The sequence below is a fragment of the Schistocerca cancellata genome, chromosome 4 (assembly GCF_023864275.1).
Source record: "Schistocerca cancellata isolate TAMUIC-IGC-003103 chromosome 4, iqSchCanc2.1, whole genome shotgun sequence".
Taxonomy (NCBI): Eukaryota; Metazoa; Arthropoda; class Insecta; order Orthoptera; family Acrididae; genus Schistocerca; species Schistocerca cancellata.
This window is the reverse complement of record NC_064629.1, coordinates 645,626,036-645,649,959: the sequence shown is the minus strand read 5'-3', so window position 1 is coordinate 645,649,959 and position 23,924 is coordinate 645,626,036. Positions and strand designations below refer to the sequence as shown.

General features: G+C 37.0%; 1 protein-coding gene across 3 annotated transcripts in view; it reads right to left on the bottom strand.

The window, feature by feature from the left end:
* The window catches only part of LOC126183870 (GATOR complex protein NPRL2), a 145,066-nt gene that overhangs the window by 101,362 nt on the left and 19,780 nt on the right, over positions 1-23,924 (bottom strand). The window contains exons 2-4 of one of the 3 annotated variants that reach the window (XM_049926164.1): positions 15,819-15,930; positions 7,094-7,231; positions 1,765-1,856 (exon numbers count right to left, since the gene is read on the bottom strand). In XM_049926164.1, the coding sequence (XP_049782121.1) occupies positions 1,765-1,856; positions 7,094-7,141 (140 nt within the window). In that variant the 5' untranslated portion in view covers positions 7,142-7,231; positions 15,819-15,930. Of the gene's footprint in view, positions 1-1,764; positions 1,857-4,402; positions 5,533-7,093; positions 7,232-15,818; positions 15,931-23,924 lie in introns of those variants that run through there. The other 2 variants (XM_049926163.1, XM_049926162.1) reach the window with 2 other exon arrangements.

Genomic DNA, 23,924 nt, shown 5'->3' with positions numbered 1-23,924 from the left:
ATTATCAGAATACTGCGCACTGGCTCCTATTACTATGGGATACTGTTTTCCTTGCTTCTGAGCTTTTTAAGACTGCACTAAGGATATGTATTTTAACATAAGATCTTTTCACTTATGTGCACTTTAAAGAAAACTGGAAGTGACTAAAGTACTTATACAGGACTCCTACATTGTCACACCACTACTTTAGTAGTCCATATTTAACTGCAGTCCAACATATCATTACTCAGCTGTCAGGTACATGCAATTGCTGGGTCTTATCATCAACACAAAGAAATGCATCATCATTATACAGATCACAGACACTTGCCCATCCATTACTATTAATCGACAACATATAGAGGTGGTAGATAGCTCCACATACTTAGAATCCTATATAAGCAGTAAACTGTTGTTGGATGCTTGGATCACCAACAGGATAACATGGGCAGAAGCTGTTGTGGCCATACCAAGGAAAAGGACTTGGGGTAATAAATTGCTAATAGAAAATATCATGTTTGAAATATACAGCACCCATGTAATAAGCATTTTACTGTATGGCAGTGAATGTTACATAACCTTCACTACATAAGAACACAACAGTTGTCATACCCACTGTCTCAAGAGGATCCTCCAGAACTCACAAAGGGACAAAGTCCCAAACAAATAAGTTTTACAGTGAGTAGGCATGCTTGCTCAATAAGAGGCAGCTCAGATAGTGGGGCCATGTCAGAATACGAGATCTTGTGAGACTAAGACCTTGCTCTACAGAGAACTTTCTATCAGCATGTTGCCAGTTTGAAGACCTCATCTTTGATTCAGAAATGTTATCCAGTCAGGAAGGATGTAGCTACAAACAACAGATGCTGAGTCAGTGTTTAAGAAAACCATATAGCTAAGGACACCAGTTGCTGTTGCTGGCTGGCAATCTGCCAGCCATGCTTCACGAGGCGCCACATGTATCTATACAACAGGCAACACAGCATGGCACGTGACACTTGAGAAAGGACTATGATTGAATGGCGGCTGACCCCTATCACTCAACTCACTGAAACATCAATTAATTGGAGTGTACAGACCAGATATTTTAAAAGCTTTCAGCCTGGCTTCATCCTGAGATATTTCAGTGTACATTACATCTGATACATTACTGTTTATAATAAAAATTATGATAAACTGTAAAAAATGTTAAAATATTATGGAGTCAAAAATATTGTTTCTTCTTAGGTTATTGGCATCATTTTTGTATGTATGCATTAGCTTTGTTTCGTGTTAATCTTGGTGGAAATAGACAAGTACTAGTTGAAACCTGTACACATTGACAGTATTACAAATAAATGTTGTGTTGCAGATGAAATGGTGCAAACCTTTTAATCTAACATCACGCAGCAGCTTTCATGTCAATTTCACTTCTACCACAAACAGTATTGCAACTGCTTCAGAGACTGAGACTATGCATCACGAGGTACAAAAAAGGTACTGGCTATGGGAAACTGAGCTGGGCTTTTATGTGTGCCTGGTAACATCAGTTGGTAACAGCACTGCACATAAAAGGCAAAGGTCTACATGCAAGCCCTGGCCCATTAGATAACTTCAGGGAGTAAGTCAGGAAGTTTCATTTGCACTCTTTCCTATTGGGTGACTGGTTCATTCTGGACACAACACAATATTAAATTTTTAAGACTGTGACATGAGCTGCATTAACAAAGAGTAAACCACAACAACAATAATGTAGTACCAGTTGCAGCAACAGCAGCTGCTGGTGAAACTACTTAATGAACGTACATGGTCAGGATGCTTCTTTGCAGCTGAGGCTTAGGAATAATGTACACATTGACTGCATCAAATACTTCCTTTGACACATAATCCTCGGGAACCTGGAAAAAAAAGAAATATTCAATAACCACAAATTTGTGAAGCTAGTTTTTTTTATTGATGTATACAATAGACTCTCCAGCAGTCAAATGCTTCAAAACAAACAAAACAGAAGATAAATATTGCCCCTCCCTACAAAAAATTAAAAACAAAAATAAAACTCCTATATATTTGAACAAATTACCATGAAAGAAAATATGTAAGTAACTACCAAACGGAAAACAGAGTTAAAGATGCAGTGTTAGTATAAAGAACACATTTAAATCTCTTATTTAAATATGGGATGAGAAGACTGACATCAATGTTCTGTAAGAACCAATCACATATGCTGATGCAACAAGACAACAATGTGAGAAAAAATTCCTCGCATATCAGTTTCATAGAGAAATGGACTACATAACACTTCAAAGCTCAAATTCTTTTTCCTATCTTTGACTCTACTTGAAAAATTTATACAACTGAGTTTTGAAAGAACAATATCATCTTTCTTCCATGATTCCCATTTCAGTTCCATGAGCATATGTCAACACGACACAGTTCTTGTTTGACACCTGCAATCATGACAACTTGATAAGAATTTCAAATGCTGGAGCATTATTCCTAGAAGCCTTCCAACAAATCTAAGTTTTCCATTCACATTCCCTACAGTAGATTTTGTATGTTCATCTCATTTAATATCACTTTTTAGCAATCCTAATTATTTAAACAATGTGATGGGTTCCAGAAGTTTACCACTAAATTAATAATCTGATAATATTAGGCTTCTTTTATTTGTTGTGACCAATGAATATTTGATTACATCTTGTAGAAATTCTGTGCAAGTTGTTCTGAATCTCCTTATGATAATCATTGAACAACAATACTTTCCCCTTGCCTACAGCACTGGCAGTGAACAATATGAAAATGTTGCTAACCCTTTCTGACAAATCATTTGTGCCTACTGAGAACATTAGTGACCTGTTGTGCTTCATTGAGGCTTATATATTACATTCATTTCTATTGAATATTCACCACCCAACAGAATTTACTGGGTTCTATTATTCAATAATTCTTCGAGCCAGTCACAAATCTGAGAGAATACTCTACATGAGCTTATCTTGTTTACAAGTTGAGAATGAGGTGTAGTGTTGAACAGCTGTTGGAAATCTAAGTAGATGGAATTTACCAAAGAAATATGAGTGACTATACCAATATTAGTGAAAAATTAATTTAAATGATGATGATCAAAGCAATAGTAATAATAATAATAATAATAATAATAATAATAATAATAATAACAATAATACGAAACTCAATGGCCTAGAGCAAATCTTCAATTGGACTCCACTTAGGTGACTTCTGTGTCCCTAATCTGCCACAATAATCCTATCGGGGAATGGGGACCTACAATTTGATGTGGAATCTCAATCACGTATCCTATATGGTGAATCTTCACAGCACTGAGATGGGAAAACTTGGTTTGAAGGCAGACCGAAATATTCTGTGGTACGACTGAGATTCGATCCCACTGCTTTCTGTTTCTAGGCATGTGCTTTACCACTATATCACCGAACACAACACATCCTAAAGATGAAAGAACTGATACACTGAAACCTCTGTTTTACATTCTATTGTGGTCCAGACTTAAAAAATGCAAAACTGAGGGAAATGAAGAATTGAGGAAAATGTTAAAACCCTGCAAAATATGGGCAAAAGCACATGTAATTGGCATATATGATTAAAAATCTCAATCTTCTCCAATACTTTGTATAAAATCTGTCTAAGTGAAGGAAATTAAATTTACAATGCAATGTTTATACAATAATTTGTGGTAATGAATTTCATCAAGCCATTTTCTGACATGTTACGACCACAAATTATATGTTCAAAACATGCGTTTTTGGGAGATCATCCTTTGTGCTCACCCAGAAAATAAGCAAAAATTGAGGAACATGTTGAATTACACCAAAAACATTACAGCAGCTAATTGGTTAAACTATAAGCATAAATGCAGACATCTGCTTGGTGACAAACTTTGTCACCATTGCTGTTACTGTTTAATGCTTTTCTTACGAGCTGTATTTCATATGCTCATCACTGTTAAAGTGTTATTTTAGGCTTGATGAGAGAAACAGAGAAGTGAAAAAATGAGTTTACTTCCCAGTTGATGTTACAAGCTTATTGTAAATCAGCTTAGTGAATTTTTGTACACTGTGTAAAATGTAAATTTGAAAGAAAGCTCGGGTGCTAGAACTTGATTTCATGCCTTCTGTCATTGCTGCCAATTTTTATGATGTAGTATGTGGTGTGTGTGTGTGTGTGTGTGTGTGTGTGTGTGCATGCATACACACACACACACACACACACACACACACACACACACACACAGTATATACATGAGCTGTGTGTATAGTTGTTGCAACTGTATAGTGTCAGATTTGAACATGAAAGACTTAACAATGTGCAATAACAAAACCCTTGCTTTACTTCCGTGTCAAATCTCTGTCATAGAACATCATCTGCATGAAAAGTATATTTTTTGCACTTCACAAAATGCTTTCACCCCTACCTGCACTCCTGTCATTGTAAGGCCACTCTCCCTCTCCACACATCCAGTAGGTGAGCCCATTTTATGTATGTTATTGTGGTGTGGTAGCTGCACTGGTTATTGTGCGATTTAACACATTGCCAGCCAACAAGAGTTCACTAGCCGGAAATGGGTAATGTTTCCTCGATTATGAGCAAGCACATTCTTCGAGACTCTGTGCTTGAATTTAAAAGGTTGACAATTGATATTGTTTCTGAACACAGTACATCGGCATTACATGCATAATGATGAGACTGAGTCATATATAGCACAAAAAAAGGCTTGTTGGTGGTATAGGTTGACTCCATGCAACTGTAGGTGAACAAATGGATGAACAATCTAATAATAAGATCCCCTGTTGTTTGTCTGTAGTTGAAGCACGACAGTAGATAAACCAGGAGTCCAACTTAATCCCACATAAACGTACCCCACATGAACTCCTCTGCCACCTGTCTGAATAACAGTGTGTTAGCAAGTGGGATTCATCACTATATGTTTTCAACATTCTATCTCTCTCAAATCTATTGTGTCAGTATTACAAAAAAATTGGGACGTCCTATTTTGCATGCATTATGAGGGCTGTATGGAATCAAGAAAACCAATGCATATTGACTTGGTATCAATGATTCATGGGACCAAGGCACTCAACATTAAATAAATTCAAATCAAATGTCCATTTAAGGTCAATCACAACATACAAAAGTATATAACACTTTTGCACAGCAACTGCAGGAACAGTCTAATAAAATGTGCCACAGTGGAGGAAACTGAATCATCAAAAGAACTCCACACAATGTAAGTTTCCAAGGCCAGTGTATATATCAGTTAAAACTTCTGGGCTGATACATGCTGGTTGATATATAAAACTATACCCTGACATTTCATCACTGACTGTGGGAGATATCTTCAGAGGTAAAACAGCACTGCCTGGAAGTTTTAACTGGAGTAAACACCAGTCGTGATAGCCTACATGTATGATAGTCTCTTGAAACTTCAATTTCCTTCAGTGGCACAGGAACGCTCATTCACTTGCTCTGACAAAAGTCAGAACTACTCCATCAAGTTCCGTCTCTGACAGTGGGAGACAAAATGTCAAGGAATAGTTTTCCATATTGATTCTGTTCTCTCAGCCCAGAGGTTCAGGAAAAAAGTAATGCATTTCATAATGTAAAGCTCACAGATGTGTTACAATATAAAGAATATACACAAATAATGACCCAAATTTGTCACTCTAGTCAGATGTGGCAATATAGAATCACACATCAACATATCATCATGTTATTCAGTCATTACACAACCAACATAAGCAAATATTCAATTACAGAAATTGTTTCCCTGAGGATCCTGTGGCTTTCAATTGCATGATAAACGAAATTTTAATTTTTGTATGGGGCTTTCCGCACCTTCTGTAGTCTTTAGTAATGAGCTAATGACTACGCTCTTTAAGGTCTGTGTATATATGCTGGGATGAATGGAAAATCTCCTCAAAACAATAATTTAGATCTTATTTCTGCTATCCTGCAGGAATTATACTGTTAAATGAGTACTGATAGCAAATGAATGAAAAATTGCCGTCGTCAAACAAGTGGTGCTACAAGAATGCTTATACCCCACACTTGACAAGGTACCAGAGGTCGAACTGGCAACGCAAAATATTTCTGTTCCTTTGAAGTGTAGGGAATAAAAGATATCAAATTTCATAAATGTGTAATCACATCTTATGGAGCTATATTTAACATGCTGCAAATCTAATATGTACAAAAAAACATGGATACAGTAGTAAGAGAAGAAGAGTTTGAGATTAGCTTACTGATTAAGTTAGTCCTTGAGAAGGAGTGGGCCATGCACAGAGATTCAAATGAAAAGGGAAGATACCATTCATACATAACTTAGAAAATTTAGGGAAAAATACATGGCTAGTGCGTTTTAATTTTGGTTCATGGCAGTAGTGAAGATCAGTGTACAGAAATAACTAACTTTTTCACATAGATATTTATGCAAATAATTTAGTAATCATTTATCATGAGAATGTAGCTTTGCCAGTATTACTGATAATAATACAATTTCCTTTCTTAAAAATCTGCTATTGTATAGCAAAATACATTTTTCACTTATGGGCATCTATACCTTTCTGTTGTAATTACCCGTTTCTTCTGTTTGCCTCATTACACAATTTCTGATTTTGAGTGTCTGAAGAGCTTTAAACCATTTTATTATGAATGTTTTTATCAGGATGATTTCTCCGACATTATACTTTTTTAATTCCTCTGTAAATTAACCTGCCAACTGTAGTTGAGACCTACCCCTGCATTGTCAAAAAATCACCAATCTAGCAGGATAGGCAACAAAAACCTACGTGGGACTCCTTATCAAAAAGACTTTGCATTTTTTGTCCCTTGTTGCATAGTTTTCCTTTTGACTTTCAGAGTTCCAGCTTGTATATAAGCATTTACAAATAAAAATGTCCAGTCCCTAATGGTTCTCATGAAAGTTTATAAAACCAAAAATACTCCACAGTCAACAGTTATCAAGTCACGAACAGTGTGTTCTTAACAGGACTCTTTCTTTAACTTCTGAATTTATTTACTCCTTGTTAATAATCATGAGAATGGTGGGAAAAGCACACACAATTCAATCACCAATATTAGTGTACTAACTACAACAGGCACTTACTGTACTGCACAGTATCAAATCTCCACTTCTAAAACTCCTCCTCTTCATTCTGTAATCTATTTAAATCTTCCCTGTAATCACCAAGATCTTCCAATCTCCTACTGAGTTTCTTATTGAGGTTCAACAATGAAACCAAGGCTGCAGTTCATAATTAAGGTTAAAAAAAAAATCTTGTTACATATTAAATGTCATTCCGCTTCACTGCTCGGACCAGTGTTGTTAATATCCTTCCTTTGCTCTCTGTATAGGCTTGTTACGTTCCTCCGACTGTTATATCTTAAGTACTGAGGATTTCAATATATACAGTTACAAAGGTGAATTGTTAAATGTTTAATCTGAAAGGCACAAATGAATCATTGCAATGGTACTAAATGTTTTCCTTTCTCAGTTTATATTATGAATCCCTCTTATTGATTTGTGTTTTGTGTCCCCACCCCACTTTCTATGAGCTCCAATCCTCAATCTCTGACATATGAAAAAATAATTACCACCCAACTTCTCCAAAAACTATAAACCTCCAGTTTCTTTACTGCAGTACATTTATGTATGTAGCTGCATTAAATGCAGCTGAGTATTGCTGATTCACAAGCTTCTGTAAACTTTTTTTTTTTAAGCATTCCCTGTATTTCCTTCCACAGATAGTTAGAAATTAGAAATGTCTTGTTTGCTTGTAGAATTGTATATCACAATATATTCTTATTAGTTATTACGAATGTATTTCACCACCTAACAACAGATTTTATAATAAAATAAATTATTCAGAATTAATCAGGCTTCATTATTCTGTTATAGCTCACATGAGCAACTCAATAATGATAAGAAAAACAGAAAAAAATAGAAACTGTAGAGGAGGCAGAAATGATCCCTTCTGTAGGAACTGTGTCTGAATTGACAGCTATTGTATTAAAACATTCTACAGCATCCTTGCAGATACATAAACAGAGCTCCAGTTTCACAATCACCACAGCTTGTGCTAGTGCCAGAAAACAAACATATACATCATTATTTATAGATTCCACTGATCATTGAAATTGCTTTATGATTTTTGTATCTCATTATTCCATTTTGAAATACAGAATTGCTTTAAACACATGGCAAAATCCTTATCACATGGCATGGCATCACTAACTTTGTACTGCATAAAACACCAAACTTCATTCAAGCAGTCATCAAAACTTTAACTAATGCAATAGCTTTCTGTTTTTTGATTTCTTTGCAGGCACATCTGTAACTAATGTGATGATTAGCCTAAACAAGTGGGACAATGAAGAAATCACATTAGTAATGATATGAAAGTAGCAGTGCTAAAGAGCTGCAGCGAGCTGTCATGGCAAACGATTTAACAAAATATAAATAAATTAAAAGGTAGTTGAGGTGCTGTATCTTTGACAGACACATAAACAAGACTGAGAACATTATTATTATTATTATTATTATTATTATTATTATTATTATTATGTGCGATTGGACCCATACGGATCACGCAAAGCTTTTCCGATTCAATGTTTTAATTCTCCAAACTTCTCTCATTCTTTCCCCATGAATTCTCTTTCTTTCCTCTGTCCATTTTGTCCCCTGTCTCTTGCAAACTTCATTCTCGGGTTGTACTTTCCAACTATTGATTTTTTGCCTGTATACATTTCTGTTTATAACTTCTGAAGAATTTATTTGTGCATTTGCCAGATCTGTTTTGGTTTCTTTTATCCAGGGTATGGTTTTCAATTTTTCAATGTATATTAAAATTTTGTGGGAGAGTCTGTGTGTTGGGAGTCTGTGGATATGACCGTAAAATTTTAGTCTTCTTTTCCGGATGTCTGCGGCGAGGTTAGATAATTTTTCTGTAGTTTTCCGAGACTGTAACCTGTATCCATCTTCAGTTCTTTTTGGGCCAAGAATCTTTCTGATAATTTTGCATTCCTCTTTCAGGATGCCTTCCAGGTCGCCTTTTCTATGGAGTGTGAGTGTTTCGCTGGCATATAGTGCTTCGGGCTTGATTACTGTATTGTAGTGTCGTATTTTTGAGTGAATGGAGAGACACTTTTTACTGTAGATGTTGTGGGTTTTCCTGTATGCTCTTTTCATACTTTCTACAGTTGTGGAGTGCTGGATTAAATGTATATCACTATTTGCAAATAAATTTCAGATTTTCGATGCATCTTCTTCCAGAGCTACAGAGTAACAAACAAATATATACATCTGTATGCCTACATTGTCCCAGCTGTCTACATTCTACTGACATAGCAGCACAGTTCGGGTGGAAAGGGGTTGTGTTATGTGTAGTGGGAGAGGGGAGAAAGGAGGCAGGAGCTGGGGGGAGGGGGTTAGGGAAAAGTGGTTGACATCTGGAAGTGGGAAGCTTGTGTCTAGTAGGAGAGGGGAGACAGGAGGCAGGAGTTGGGGAGCAGGGGGTTAGGGAAAGGTCGTAGACTAACTGGAAGTGGGAAGTAACAGGCTCATGGGATAGGTATGTGGCACCAGTGAACTCATTCTGGACACATTAGAGGAGCTGTGCACACCACAAAATGACATGGAGGAGTCGACAGGGAAGAGAAGATGTAACAGAGGAGAAAAGAAGACTACGAAGAAGAGGGCGTACATGCAGTATGAGTGAAATTAGTGTAACGTGGCAGGGGTGTTCAGAGCTACAGTTTATCAATGACAATTCATTTGAACGGGCAGCTGGTTGGTTGTCATGCCCTCACAAAATGCTATGCATAAGTTACAACAGAGCTGGTATATGACATTATTGCTTTCACAGGTTGTCCTGCTTCTGTTAGGAAAGGGTAGGATAATCCTGTGATAAGACTGGAGTAGAATGTGCTAGAGCTTTGGAAAGGTCTTGCAATTGGACTTTCCAGTGAACCTGTAAAAAAGGGTTGTGAATTGGTGTGGTGTAAGGATAGACTAGGATACTGCACAGATTGGGTGGACAGTGAAATATCACTTTGGGAGGAATGAGAAGGATTGTAGGTAAGATGATCCTCATTTCTAGGCATGATGGTGAGACTTGACAAAGGATACAGTTAAGCTGTTCTAGTTCAATATAAAACCTGACTGGATTTGTCTGCAAGTTAGTAATGTACTCAGTTTTGTTTATGTGCCTGCTGCTCCTCAGCACCTCAACTGTTGGGCAATTTGTAATCTTTAATACTTAAATTATTTGTACTCCATCACATATATTCCATTCCCTTATTTAGCAGAATACTATGTGTGACACAACACTACACTGTTACAGAGCGAACAAAGGCAAGCGATAAACAGCAAATTGCTTCCACGTTCAACATCTTTCACAGTGGTAGTGTTACATTCAGAAATTTATTTGCAAATAGTGATACATATTTAATCCAGCACTCCACAACTGTAGATAGTGTACCATACATACAACATTATATTTTCAAAATTTTGGGAACAATGTGTTTCCGCCCAGACAGGCAGACAAAGAGATAGATAGATAGATAGATAGATAGATAGATAGATAGAGAGAGAGAGAGAGAGAGAGAGAGAGAGAGATTCTTTTACAAATATCTTGTATCAGAGTAATTTACACTGACACAGCATTACCAAATGTCAATATCCTCTGACATGACATAGGAGACAACAGTTTTATTGATATCTACTTACACAGGAAACATTATTATATTGTTTTATTATAAATAAACAAAAGTGAAGACGTATACATAATATGAAACTAACAAAAGAGGCTGCAACACTAATACCACCATTTCGAAAAACTGATGGGAACCATCCACCGTAACTTCTGTTAATCTCACAAGTAATTATTTATTTTCACTCAAGTACTTTTCATTTCACTTTCATGGTGGTGGGGAAAAAGTGAAATATAAAAACAGAAGTGTGGAATCAATTTTCAACACACTTTTAGTGTTGCTCTTAAATGAAAAAATTCTCTTCTACACATAGAAAGACAATGTAAATTTGAAACAGAACTGAAAGTACAGATTTCCTATGAATTGAGGGTTCCTGCAGGACAAGCAGAATGAATATTCCTAGCTACAAGGGGACAGGAAGTGATGTGATGCATAGTTTAAAAGATTTAAGAGATCTATTAATGACTACAGTGGAAGTAACTTCAAAAAGCAACACAAATTGACCAGAAGTGTAGAACTTTACTAGTATCAAACATGTTTACTCACTGACCACATTGCTTATAAATTTTATCGGTAAAAGTTTTGGCCATGCAACAGACACCTTCATTACATAAAATGTTGCAGCAGCACATATGCTATCAAACCTTGTGCCCTTTGCAAGTACAATACAAGACTCAGTATTTTGCTATTGTTCAATTTGCACTACGCTATGAGCCATGTGTGTCCAACACCATAGATGAGTGGTCAGCATGGCTGACCGCCATGTGGAGGGCGTCTTATAAAGCTCTTGTAGCATACAATTTTATTTAGACTTGTACTTTACAGTTTGGTGCAAGTCTTTTTAGTTTAGGGCACTTGAGCCCCTTCAATGTCATGTATCATACTGTAATTATACTAATAGGTGACTGACATGTGGACATATTGTGTGAAGTTATGTTTGTGTTGTAGCTGCCATTAGTTGTTGGACTGTTTATCTCACTAGTCTTCTCACCTTGATTAATATCTTTCATGTTTCACATTCAGAAGTTGGATTAAAATGAGAACCAGTACGCCCAATAGTAATAGTGGTGGTGGTGGTGGTGGTGGTGAAGGTTTATAAATCTGAAGGAAATGGGAGGAGAGGGGGGGGGGGGAAGAGGGTAGAGGTGTGTCAGCATGAAGCTGGACACCCCTCAGCATGCTGTGTATTTTTTATGGTGAACGCCTGACCCCCAATGACATCAATACATAAAATATATAGAGGGATGCAGGAACATGAGGCAATAATTGACAAAAAGGGGAAAGGAATATAGTGGAAGCGAATGGGGTAGCTTTGAGAGGTGAAATACTGAAGGCAGCAAAGTATCAAAGATGTAAAAAGACTAGCCCTAGAAGAAATCCTTGGATAATCACAGGAGATATGGAATGTAACTGATGAAAGGAGAAAATATAAAACTGCAGCAAATGAAGCAGGTGAAACGGAATACAAACACCTAAAAAATGAGTGACAGGAAGTGCAAAATGGCTACATAGGAATGGATAAGAACAAATGCAGGGATACAGAAGCATACATAACTAAGAAAATATAGCTATCACCAATGGGATAACTAAGGAGGTCTTTGGAGGTATCTCAATATTAAGAGTTCAGATGGTAAACCAGTAGTAACCAAAGAAGAGAGAGATGACAGTTGGATGGAGTGCTATACGTGAGAAATGAACTTTAAGACACTATTATAGAACTGGAACAGGACACAGATGAAGATGAGATGGAAGATGAGAAGAACTGGACAGAGTTCTGAAAGACCTAAGCCGAAACAAGGCCCCTGGAGCATACGAAATCCCATCGAACTACTGATATACTTGGAAACGCCAGCCATGGCAAAATTATTCCATCTGGTGTGCAAGATGTATGGGACAGGCAAAATACCCTCAGACTTCAAAAAGAATGTAGTAATTCCAAGCCCAGTGAATGCACGTTCTGATGAAGTGGGAATATTATTGAACTACCAGTTTAACAAGACATGGTTGCAAAATACGAACACAAATTATTTACAAAAGAATGGAAAAACTGGTAGAAGGCAACCTCTGGGATTTCAGTTTGGATTGTGGAGAAAGGAAGGAACATGCGAGGCAACAATGACCTTATCCTAGAAGGTAAGTTAAGAAAAGACAAATCTGGTTTATGGCATCTGTGGACTTAAGAGACAGCTTTTGACACTTTTAGATGGACCCTTTGAAATTCTGAAGATAGCATGGGTAGAATACAGGTAGCAAAGGGTTACACACAACTTGTAACTGCCATCTGGTTTCTGCACGAGAGCTGAGGGGCATGGAAGGGAAGCAGTGGTTGAGAAAGAAGTGAGACAGGGTTTTAGCCTATCCCCAATATTATTTAATCTGTATGTTGAGTAAGCAGTAAAGGAAGCCAAAGAAAAATTTGGAGAAGGAATTCATGTTGAGATAGAAGAAATAAAAACTTCGCAGTTTGCTGATGACACTATAATTCTGTCAGAGATAGCAAAGGACTTGGAAGAGCAGTTGCACAGAATGGACAATATCTGGGAAAGAGGATATAAGATGAACATTAACAAGAGCAAAACAAGGGTAATGGAATGTAGACAAATTAAATCTGGTGATGCTAAGGGAATTATATTAGGAAATAAGACAATAAAAGCAGCAGACAAGTTTTGCTATTTGTGCAGTAAAATAACTGATGATGGCCAAAGTAGAGAGGAGATAAAATGTGAACCAGCAGTGGCAGGAAAAGCATTTCTGAAGATGAGAAGCTTGTTAAAAATTAATATATATATTTAACAATGAATATATAAGTCTTTTCTGAAGGTATTTGTCTGGAGTGTATCCTTGTATGGTTCAAATGGCTCTGAGCACTATGGGACTCAACTGCTGAGGTCATTAATCCCCTAGAACTTAGAACTAGTTAAACCTAACTAACCTAAGGACATCACAAACATCCATGCCCGAGGCAGGATTCGAACCTGCGACCGTAGCGGTCTTGCGGTTCCAGACTGCAGCGCCTTTAACTGCACGGCCACTTCGGCCGGCTATATCCTTGTATGGTAGTGAAACATGGACAATAAACAGTTCAGACAAGCAGAGAATAGAAGCTTCTGAAATGTGGTGCTACAGATAGGGGCTGAATATTAGATGGGTACATCATGTGACTACTGAGGAGGTGCTGAGTAGAACCGGGGAGAAACAAAATTTGTGGCATAGCTTTATTAAAACAAAGGAACAGTTCATAGGACACATTCCGAGACATCAAGTGATCACCAATTTAGTACTGGAGGAAAGTGTGGAGGGTAAAAATTGTAGAAGGAGACCAAGAGATGAATGCAGTAGGCAGGTTCAAGACGATGCAGGCTGTAGCAGTTATTCGAAAATGAACAGCCTTACAGTGGGTGGAGCAGCATGGAGAGCTGTGTCAGATCTGTCCTCAAACTGAAGACCACAAAAACAACAATTACAACAACATTTCAAATTATCTACTTGTTCAAGGTAGTTTCCCAAGCAGGTTTCCATCAAGCTGTGCACACACAGTAATGAATTAGTGTAAAGAGGTAATTTTCTCCATTGCTTAGTGACATGTCCTACATGTCCTACATGTGTTGAAACCATTCAAAATGGCAAGAGTTGCTTTATGTTTAAACTTTCATACAAGTAGCTCGTAAACTGTGGAAATTACAATTCACTAATAGACAAGCCTTTAATTATTGGTAAATGCAAATACCATAACTGGAATTCACTGGAAGAATCTTAAGGAAATATAATTGATCTATGAAAGAGTGCCTCACAAAATATTGCTTTGAGCAATTCTCGAGTATTGCTCACCAGTCTGGGATTCTTACTCAGTTGGATTAATAGAAGATATGGAGTAGATCCCAAGAAAAACAGCTCATTTTAACACAGGTTTGCTAATAAGTACAAAAGTGTCACTGGTGATGCTCAAAGAATTCTAGTATTTGATGCTACAAATAGGGCAGAGAGCATCACAGAGAGGTTTACTGTTGAAGTTCTGAAATTTTACACTGCAAGAAGAATCAGACAATATGTTACATCCTACTACACACACCTTGTGAAATGACCATGAGAAAATCACAGCACTTGAAAGTCATATGGAGACTTACTGGCAGTCTTCTTCCCAGGCTCCATTTGCAAATGGAACAGTGAAGAGAGGAAATTACAATGTTATCTGAAGCACCTTCTGCCACACACCTGAATGGGGCTTGCAGAGAACAGAAGCAGATGTACAGTTACGTTAAATATTTTCAGTTGACACTTTTCACATTTTTTTTTAAAATATGTGGCATTTTGCCACATATTTCCTCTAACCTTTCAAAAATATCTTTTAATTTCTTACATCATCACTGTCTCAAAAATAGCTTCATATTAATTATGACACTTGAATGATGCACTCAAACAAAAATTTAACAGTGTTGCTTTTGAGTAAAACCACTAGCAACCAGTATTATCCTGATGGCATATCCTTGTCAACATTGAATATCTTAACTGTTTTTGGTGACACGGTGATTAGCACATCAACCCACTTCAAAGATTGTATGCTTAAACACAGTAAGAGAAAAAGGAGTTATTCAGAACCAAGACACAGTATATTACAAGATTATGGCTCGCAGAATATTTCTGTGCTTGATACATGCTCTCCTAGAACATTTAGTTCCAATCCTAAAAAATTCAAATCATTCTTAGATATTCCTGTGGCAAAAATAAAATACAAACAGAAGATTGGTACAATTTAAGTTCAATCTCAGTGTGGCGAGATGTCTTTTTTGAACTTTCAGAAATTTCTCAGCTATAGTTAATTTAATCAAAAGGTGACAAATGATTAATGTGTCACAGCCTAGTTTGAAAACTTCTGAGTAGAGGAATAACTAAGAGCTGGTATAACAATTGTATAATTGGAAAATTAGTATATGAGTAGTTATAACTAGTATTTCCTATAAAGATTTTCTTCTTTGGAAGTTATTCCCAAAGAAGACTAACACATTTAATTTTAAAATATTGGTTACTTTCACTATCCAGCCAGTTGCTTTATTTTTTTCCAGACAAACATGTTTTAAGAGATATAATATTTTGGGATCCCTTAATGCATCAGAAAGGCATACACCATTCTCACTGAAGAGAGACACTGCATGCAGCAGTTTTCTTCTAGCATCAGATCACCTTCCTCATATTTCTAAATATCATTTCCAGAATTCATGGAATTTTCTCAGTTATCTGAAACAAATTCAGAACATATTAGTTAGCACATGTTGCTCACAACTATGTCACTTGTCAAAACTTTCTATGATATGCAAAATCTTGTTAATACCTTTACACAGAAAAAAAGTCAACAAATAGATGCATCATCACATTGTCCTTCACATCCTTGAGGAAGTACTGCTAGAAGACCAATGAAATGCAGGTACATTCTCATGCACTATAGATGCCAATGTTCATGAACAGTTTCCTAATTACTTCTTTCATTTACAGCTAGTTTACAAACAAATTCCTGATTTTTACTGATGTCACTCTCATTCAAGTATTGGGTTACATTTTAATTACATCATTCAGGCTTTCTTCACCAATATATCTCCCAGTTTTTTTTTCCCCATACTAGGCACAGTTGTGGTAGGACATCTACACAACCTCATTTCATACAGAAACTGTCAGTATCATGCAAATCTCAGTAAAGGACAGAAAAGCCCAATTATCAGTATGCAACCATAATCAGTATGGACCACTGAAATTTAAAAGAAAATGTGTGAATATTATATAGATAATAATGTAAGTAAGTTTCTGCACTTGATAATTATTCTTCTTAAGTTCTGAAGTCACTTACCAGTTAAGTGAGTTTCCATGGTACACAAAGCTGGCCTGTCGGAATTAGTGCCAAGTAAACACATTTCTGACCGACTATAGTACTTACTGCTAAGCACTTATAAAATTACAACTTTAAGAAGAGCACAGAGGAATGGACTAACAGCTGAGAAGTGGGTGGTTAGCTGCTGGTGAAAACTTATGAGGTAATAAACAGTAATGTAGAATTTGTTAAAACACTAATGCACGACAATTCAACATTTGAGTGTAGTCAGGAAATGAGAGCACGTTTCACCAACAAATGTTAGGTGTGTTACTGAAAAATGTAATGCTTAATAACAATAAATACAGTACCTTGCAGAGTCCAGAATACACAATCAATAAATGTCAGAAAATGGAAATACGCATTCTAAAGAAAAAGCAACAAAACTGCAAAAGTGATTTAAAAATGAAACCATACAGGATACATTTACTCTTTCTACCAGTTAAGCTTGGTAGTGGGGTGATGTCGTCAAAGTGAAGAGAATCCTGAATTCTATTGGCATTTGATCCCATTCCTGAGGAAGAACTATGTACAACTCTGTGGTCGGTGCAACAATGGATGCATTTTTATCTTCTAAATGTCTCCTAATCACACATTATAGGACACAGAATGTTTCCAAAACCAAATTCATTCTCTCTCTCTCTCTCTCTCTCTCTCTCTTTCTCTCTCTCTCTCTCTCTCTCACACTCACACACGGCTGTATTGTGTCACCTGAAAGAGTTTTGCCATGCTGTTAAGATCAATTTTTGTTCTGTCAGGGCCTCTTTTCTATACAATTATGTAAATGTTGAAACTGGCAGTACCTCCATAAAAATAAAGCCAATATTTCAGCTAGAACTTGTATTCTTCCTTGAATTTTCTACTGTCATGGACAACTCTCAAGTTCCATGAAAATATAGGACTGATAGTGAAGTTCACTAGAGCGCAACATGGGAGAATGTGTGCTAAGGATACGGCAGCAACCCACAAAAAAAGTTAAACTGTGGGTACTCATGAAAAGGATAACTATCTGCCAAAATGGTGTCATTAATTAGATTACAATATCCTTTTATTTTGAATTCACCATATTAAGATTTAATTTTAATCCAATTAGTGCAGCAGATGTTGTTGTTGTTGTTGTTGTTGTTGTTGTTGTGGTCTTCAGTCCTGAGACTGGTTTGACGCAGCTCTCCATGCTACTCTATCCTGTGCAAGCTTCTTCATCTCCCAGTAACTACCGCAACCTACATCCTTCTGAATCTGCTTAGTGTATTCATCTCTTGGTCTCCCTCTACGATCTTAACATTCAGAAAATTTGATTTGGCTGTGGACCCCAAGGCAACTAAAATATTCCAAGAAAACAAGGCCACCAGATAGAGCATTCAAAAAAGTTTAGGACAGAAAAACAACACTTAATTCATAACAACTGCTCTAAAAGAAAGCCATTCATTTTCAACTTTGTAATGACAGGATCAGTACATTGTCCTTTGTGGAAAACATTATGTTCTTAGTCTCTCATCAGTATAAAGCCGACTGAGACAGCTGTTCAGAGAAAGAGATGTTACAAATTTGGAATTAGTATTGAAATGCAGGTTTTAGTGCCAAATTTCACGAATGACAACCTTACGTCAGCAGTCAAACACAAGTGTTGCCTGGAAACTATGTTTCGACAAGTTTCCAACTTCAGACTTTCTGGGAAAGGCAATTCACAGCAACAATATTGCTCAAATGTAAATAAAAAGGAAAGTACACTTGAGAAAACCATAAAATTACAAGCACTCATAATGGCCACTCGTTGCTTACCTTGAGGAAGGTAAATTCCAAGTACTACCAATACACACACTTAAATATAGAAAAAATATATCTAACTTTGTACTTTTAAGTGTGTCCACAGGCAATGCCCGGAAATTGGAGGTACATACTGACCAGCCATTCTGTATCATAGAAATTTTACAATTTACCACAATAAAAATACGACAAAATTTTATTGCTGGAGTGGTAGCTCTCTCTAAAAGGTAACTGTAACTGTAGTGTAGGGGAAACTAATGCCGTAATTTTTCCCGAGGGCATGCAGCTTTACTGTATAGTTAAATGATGATGGCATCCTCTTGGGTAAAATATTCCGGAGGTAAAATAGTCCCCCATTCGGATCTCTGGGCGGGGACTACTCAGGAGGATGTCGTTATCAGCAGAAAGAAAACTGGCATATTTTTATATTCATTTTTTTATATTCATTACATTTTCATGGAATCGGAGCATGGAATGTCAGATCCCTTAAACGGGCAGGTAGGTTAGAAAATTTAAAAATGGAAATGGATAGGTTAAAGTTAGATATAGTGGGAATTAATTAAGTTCAGTGGCAGGAGGAACAAGACTTCTGGTCAGGAGTGTGGGTAAGCTACTACAAACAGCATAGTGAACACATTATTGTGGCCAAGATAGACACGAAGCCCATGCCTATCACAGTAGTACAAATTTATATGGCAACTAGATCCGCAGATGACGAAGAGATTGAAGAAATGTATGATGAGACAAAAGAAATTATTCAGATAGTGAAGAGAGACGAAAATTTAATAGTCACGGGGGGCTGGAATTCGATAGTAGGAAAAGGAAGAGAAGGAAACATAGTGGGTGAATATGGATTGGGGGTAAGAAATGAAAGAGGAAGCCGTCTGGTAGAATTTTGCACAGAGCATAACTTAATCATAGCTAACACTTGGTTCAAAAATCATGAAAGAAGGTTGTATACATGGAAGAGGCCTTGAGATATTGGAAGGTTTCAGATAGATTATATAATGGTAAGACAGAGATTTAGCAACCAGGTTTTAAATTGTAATACATTTCCAGGGGCAGATGTGGACTCTGACCACAATCTATTGGTTATGAACTGTAGATTAAAACTGAAAAAAATGCAAAAAGGTGGGAATTTAAGGAGATGGGGCCTGGATAAACTGACAGAACCAGAAGTTGTAGAGAGCTTCAGGGAGAGCATTAGGGAACGATTGACAGGAATGAGGGAAAGAAATACAGTAGAAGAAGAGTGGATAGCTTTGAGGGGTGAAATCGTGAAGGCAGCAGAGGATCAAGTAGGTAAAAAGACGAGAGCTAGTAAAAATCCTTGGGTAGCAGAAGATACATTGAATTTGATTGAAGAAAGGAGAAAATATAAAAATGCAGTAAATGAAGCAGGCAAAAAGGAATACAAACGTCTCAAAAATGAGATCAACGGGAAGTGCAAAATGGCTGAGCAGGGATGGCTAGAGGAAAAATGTAAGGATTTAGAGGCATATCTCACTAGGGGTAAGGTAGATACTGCCTACAGGAAAATTAAAGAGACCTTTGGAGAAAAGAGAACCACTTGTATGAATATCAAGAGCTCAAATGGAAACCAAGTTCTAAGCAAAGAAGAGAGCAGAAAGGTGGAAGGAGCATATAGGAGGTCTGTACAAGGGCAATGTGCTTGAGGACAATATTATAGAAATGGAAGAGGATGTAGATGAAGATGAAATGGGAGATATGATACTGCGTGAAGAGTTTAACAGAGTACTGAAAGACCTAAGCCGAAACAAGTCACCGGGAGTAGACAATAGTCCATTAAAATTATTGACAGCCTTGGGAGAGCCAGCCCAGACAAAACTCTACCAACTGGTGAGCAAGATGTATGACACAGGTGAAATACCCTCAGACTTCAAGAAGAACATAATAATTCCAATTCCTAAGAAAGCAGGTGTTGACAGATGTGAAAATTGCTGAACTATCAGTTTAATAAGTCACGTCTGCAAAAAACTAATGCAAATTCTTTACAGACGAATGGAATAACTGGTAGAAGCTGACTTTGGGGAAGATCACGTGAACACGTGGGGGCAATACTGACCCTACGAATTATCTTAGAAGCTAGATTAAGGAATGGCAAACCTACATTTCTAGCATTTGTAGACTTAGCGAAAGCTTCTGACAATGATGACTGGAATACACTCTTTAAAATTCTGAAGGTGGCAGGGGTAAAACACAGAGAGCGAAAGGCTATTTACAATTTGTACAGAAACCAGATGGCAGTTATATGAGTCGAGGGGGCATGAAAGGGAAGCAGTGGTTGGGAAGGGAGTGAGACAGGGTTGTAGCCTATCCCTGATGTTATTCTATCGGTATATTGAGCAAGCAGTACAGGAAACCAAAGAAAAATTCAGAGTAGGTATTAAAATCCATGGAGAAGAAATAAAAACTCTGAGGTTCGCCAATGACATTGTAGTTCTGTAAGAGACAGCAAAGGACCTGGAAGAGCAGTTGAACGGAATGGACAGTGTCTTGAAAGGAGGATATAAGATGAACATCAACAAAAGCAAAATGAGGATAATGGAATGTATTCAAAATAAGTAAGGTGATGCTGAAGGAATTAGATTAGGAAATGAAACATTTAAGGTAGTAGATGAGTTTTGCTATTTGGGGAGCAAAATAACTGATGATGGTCGAAGTAGAGAGACTGGCAATAGTAAGGAAAGCATTTCTGAAGAAGAGAAATTTGTGAACATCGGGTATGGATTTAAGGGTCAGGAAGTCATTTCTGAAAGTATTTGTATGGAATGTGGCCATATATGGAAGTGAAACGTGGGCGATAAATAGTTTGGACAAGAAGAGAATAGAAGCTTTCGAAATGTGGTGCTACAGAAGAATGCTGAAGATTAGATGGGTAGATCACATAACTAATGAGGAGGTATCGAACAGAATTAGGGGAAGAGAAACTTGTGGCACAACTTGACTAGAAGAAGGGATCTGTTGGTATGATATGCTCTTGAGTCATCAAGGGATCACCAATTTAGTATTGGATGGCAGCATGGAGAGTAAAAATCATAGAGGGAGACCAACAGATGAATACACTAAGCAGATTCAGAAGGATGCAGTTTGCAGTAGGTACTGGGAAATGAAGAAGCTTGCACAGGATAGAGTAGCATGGAGAGCTGCTTGAACCAGTCTCTGGACTGAAGACAACGACAGCAACAACAACAACAACAACAACAACAACACCAACACCAACACCAACACCAACACCAACAACTGTAGTGTGCTATTTAGATTTTGTTATTAAATACAGTTGTCCTCAATCTGACAGTTGGTTTGAACACCACAGTGCTCTACTAGGCATAGTCGTACTTGGGGTTGTATGTTCTTGCCTTCCTCTGGCATTTAAACTGTGCATGCAGCTTAACATGGACTCAACATAACACTGCAACTTTGCACTGTTTGCATTGTCCGAGGTGAAACTGATTAAGGACAAAAAACCTAATTTAATTATTATTAATACTTATACATAATTATTAAGTAATGGATTTCTTTGTGAAACAGTGAAGTTATAGACACTAATACTTATAAAAGTCTTTCTCTGTTAGAATAACACAACTAAAAAATCAATAAAAAAATTCTCAAACAAGAACAAAAACAATCATAAAATGCACCATTCACTTTCACAAAAATCTGATGCTCTTTAAAGACAGTCGTCACACTTTATTTGCATGCTGAATTTTTCAGTGGTTTTCTGATCATTTAAAGGTACAGCCAACATACAGATAACGAGAACATAAACAATATATTTGTTAAGTAGATGGAGAAGTAGTTCTTTTTCTTCTCCTTACTTTATATTACTGTATAAATACCAAGGTCAAAAGAGTAACATCAGCCATAACTTGACAAAATTTGCAGATGAAAAACTAGTAGCAGAACATTCAGTGGCAGAAAAGCATGAACAGGAGAAACAACTTGCTAGAATTTTGCATGGAGCATGGTTTAAGAATCACGAAAGGAGGTTGTATATGTGGAAGAGACTGTTTCAGGCAGATTATATAACAGAATTCAGAAAGAAATTGTAAACTGCAGAAATTTCATGGGATACATTGAAGTAAGATATAGTGGAAAATAGTACACTGTGGTAGCAGGAAGAACAAGATTTTTGAAGGCAAATATAGGGTTATCAACATGAAATAAAATAAGGTTACTGCAAGAGTAGATGAAATAATGAACAAGAAAATACAAATTTGGGTAAGCTACTATGAACAGTGAACTGGATGCATTATTGTAGCCAAGATGGAAGGAAAGAAGACTGGTGTTTAATGTAACTTCCACAACAAGGTCATTACAGATGGAGCACAAGCTCAGATGGGAAAGGATAGGAAGGGAAAGTGCTGTGTCCTTTCAAAGGAACCATCCTAGTATTCATCTACATCTACATCCACATCTACACGATTACTCTGCTATTCACAATAAAGTGCTCTGTGCGAGTCCTGATTTCTCTTATTTTATCGTGAAGATCATTTCTCCCTATGTAGGTGGATGGCAACAGAATGTTTTCGCAATCGGAGGAGAAAACTGGTGAATGAAATTTCATGAGAAGATCCCATAGCAACGAAAAAGTCTTTGTTTTAATGATTGCCACTCCAATTCACGTATCATGACTGTGACACTATCTTCCCTGTTTCGCGATAATACATAACATGTAGCTCTTCTTTGTACTTTTTCAATGTCATCCATCAGTCCCACCTTGTGCGGATCCCACACCACACAGCAATACTCCAGAACAGGGCGGACAAGTGTGGTGTAAGCAGTCTCTTTAGTAGACCTGTTGCACCTTCTAAGTGTTCTGCCAATGAATCACAGTCTTTGGTTTGCTCGACCCACAATATTATCTATGTGATCATTCCAGTTTAGGTTATTTGTCATTGTAAGCCCTAAGTATTTAGTTGAATTTACAGCCTTCAGATTTGTGTGACTTATCAAGCAATTGAAATTTAGCTGATTTCTTTTAGTACTCATGCGAATAACTTCACACTTTTCTTTATTCAGGGTCAATTGCCACTTTTCGCAACATAAAGATATCTTATCTAAATCATTTTGTAAGTCGTTTTGATCATCTGATGACTTGACAAGACGGTAAATGACAGCATCATCTGCAAACAATCTAAGACGGCTACTCAGATTGTCTCCTATGTCGTTAATATAGATCAGGAACAATAGAGGGCCTATAACACTTCCTTGGGGAATGCTGGCTATTACTTCTGTTTTACTCGATGACTTTCTGTCTATTACTACAAACTGTGACCTTACTGACAGGAAATCACGAATCCAGTCGCACAACTGAGGCGATATTCCATAGGCACGCAGTTTGGTTAGAAGACGCTTGTGAGGAACAGTGACGAAAGCCTTCTGGAAATCTAAAAATATGGAATCAATTTGACATACCCTGTCGATAGCACTTATTACTTCATGAGTATAAAGAGCTAGTTGTGTTTCACAAGAATGATATTTTCTGAATCTGTGCTGACTATGTGTCAATAAATCGTTTTCTTCGAGGTACTTCATAATTTTCGAATACAGTATATGTTCCAAAACCCTACTGCAAATC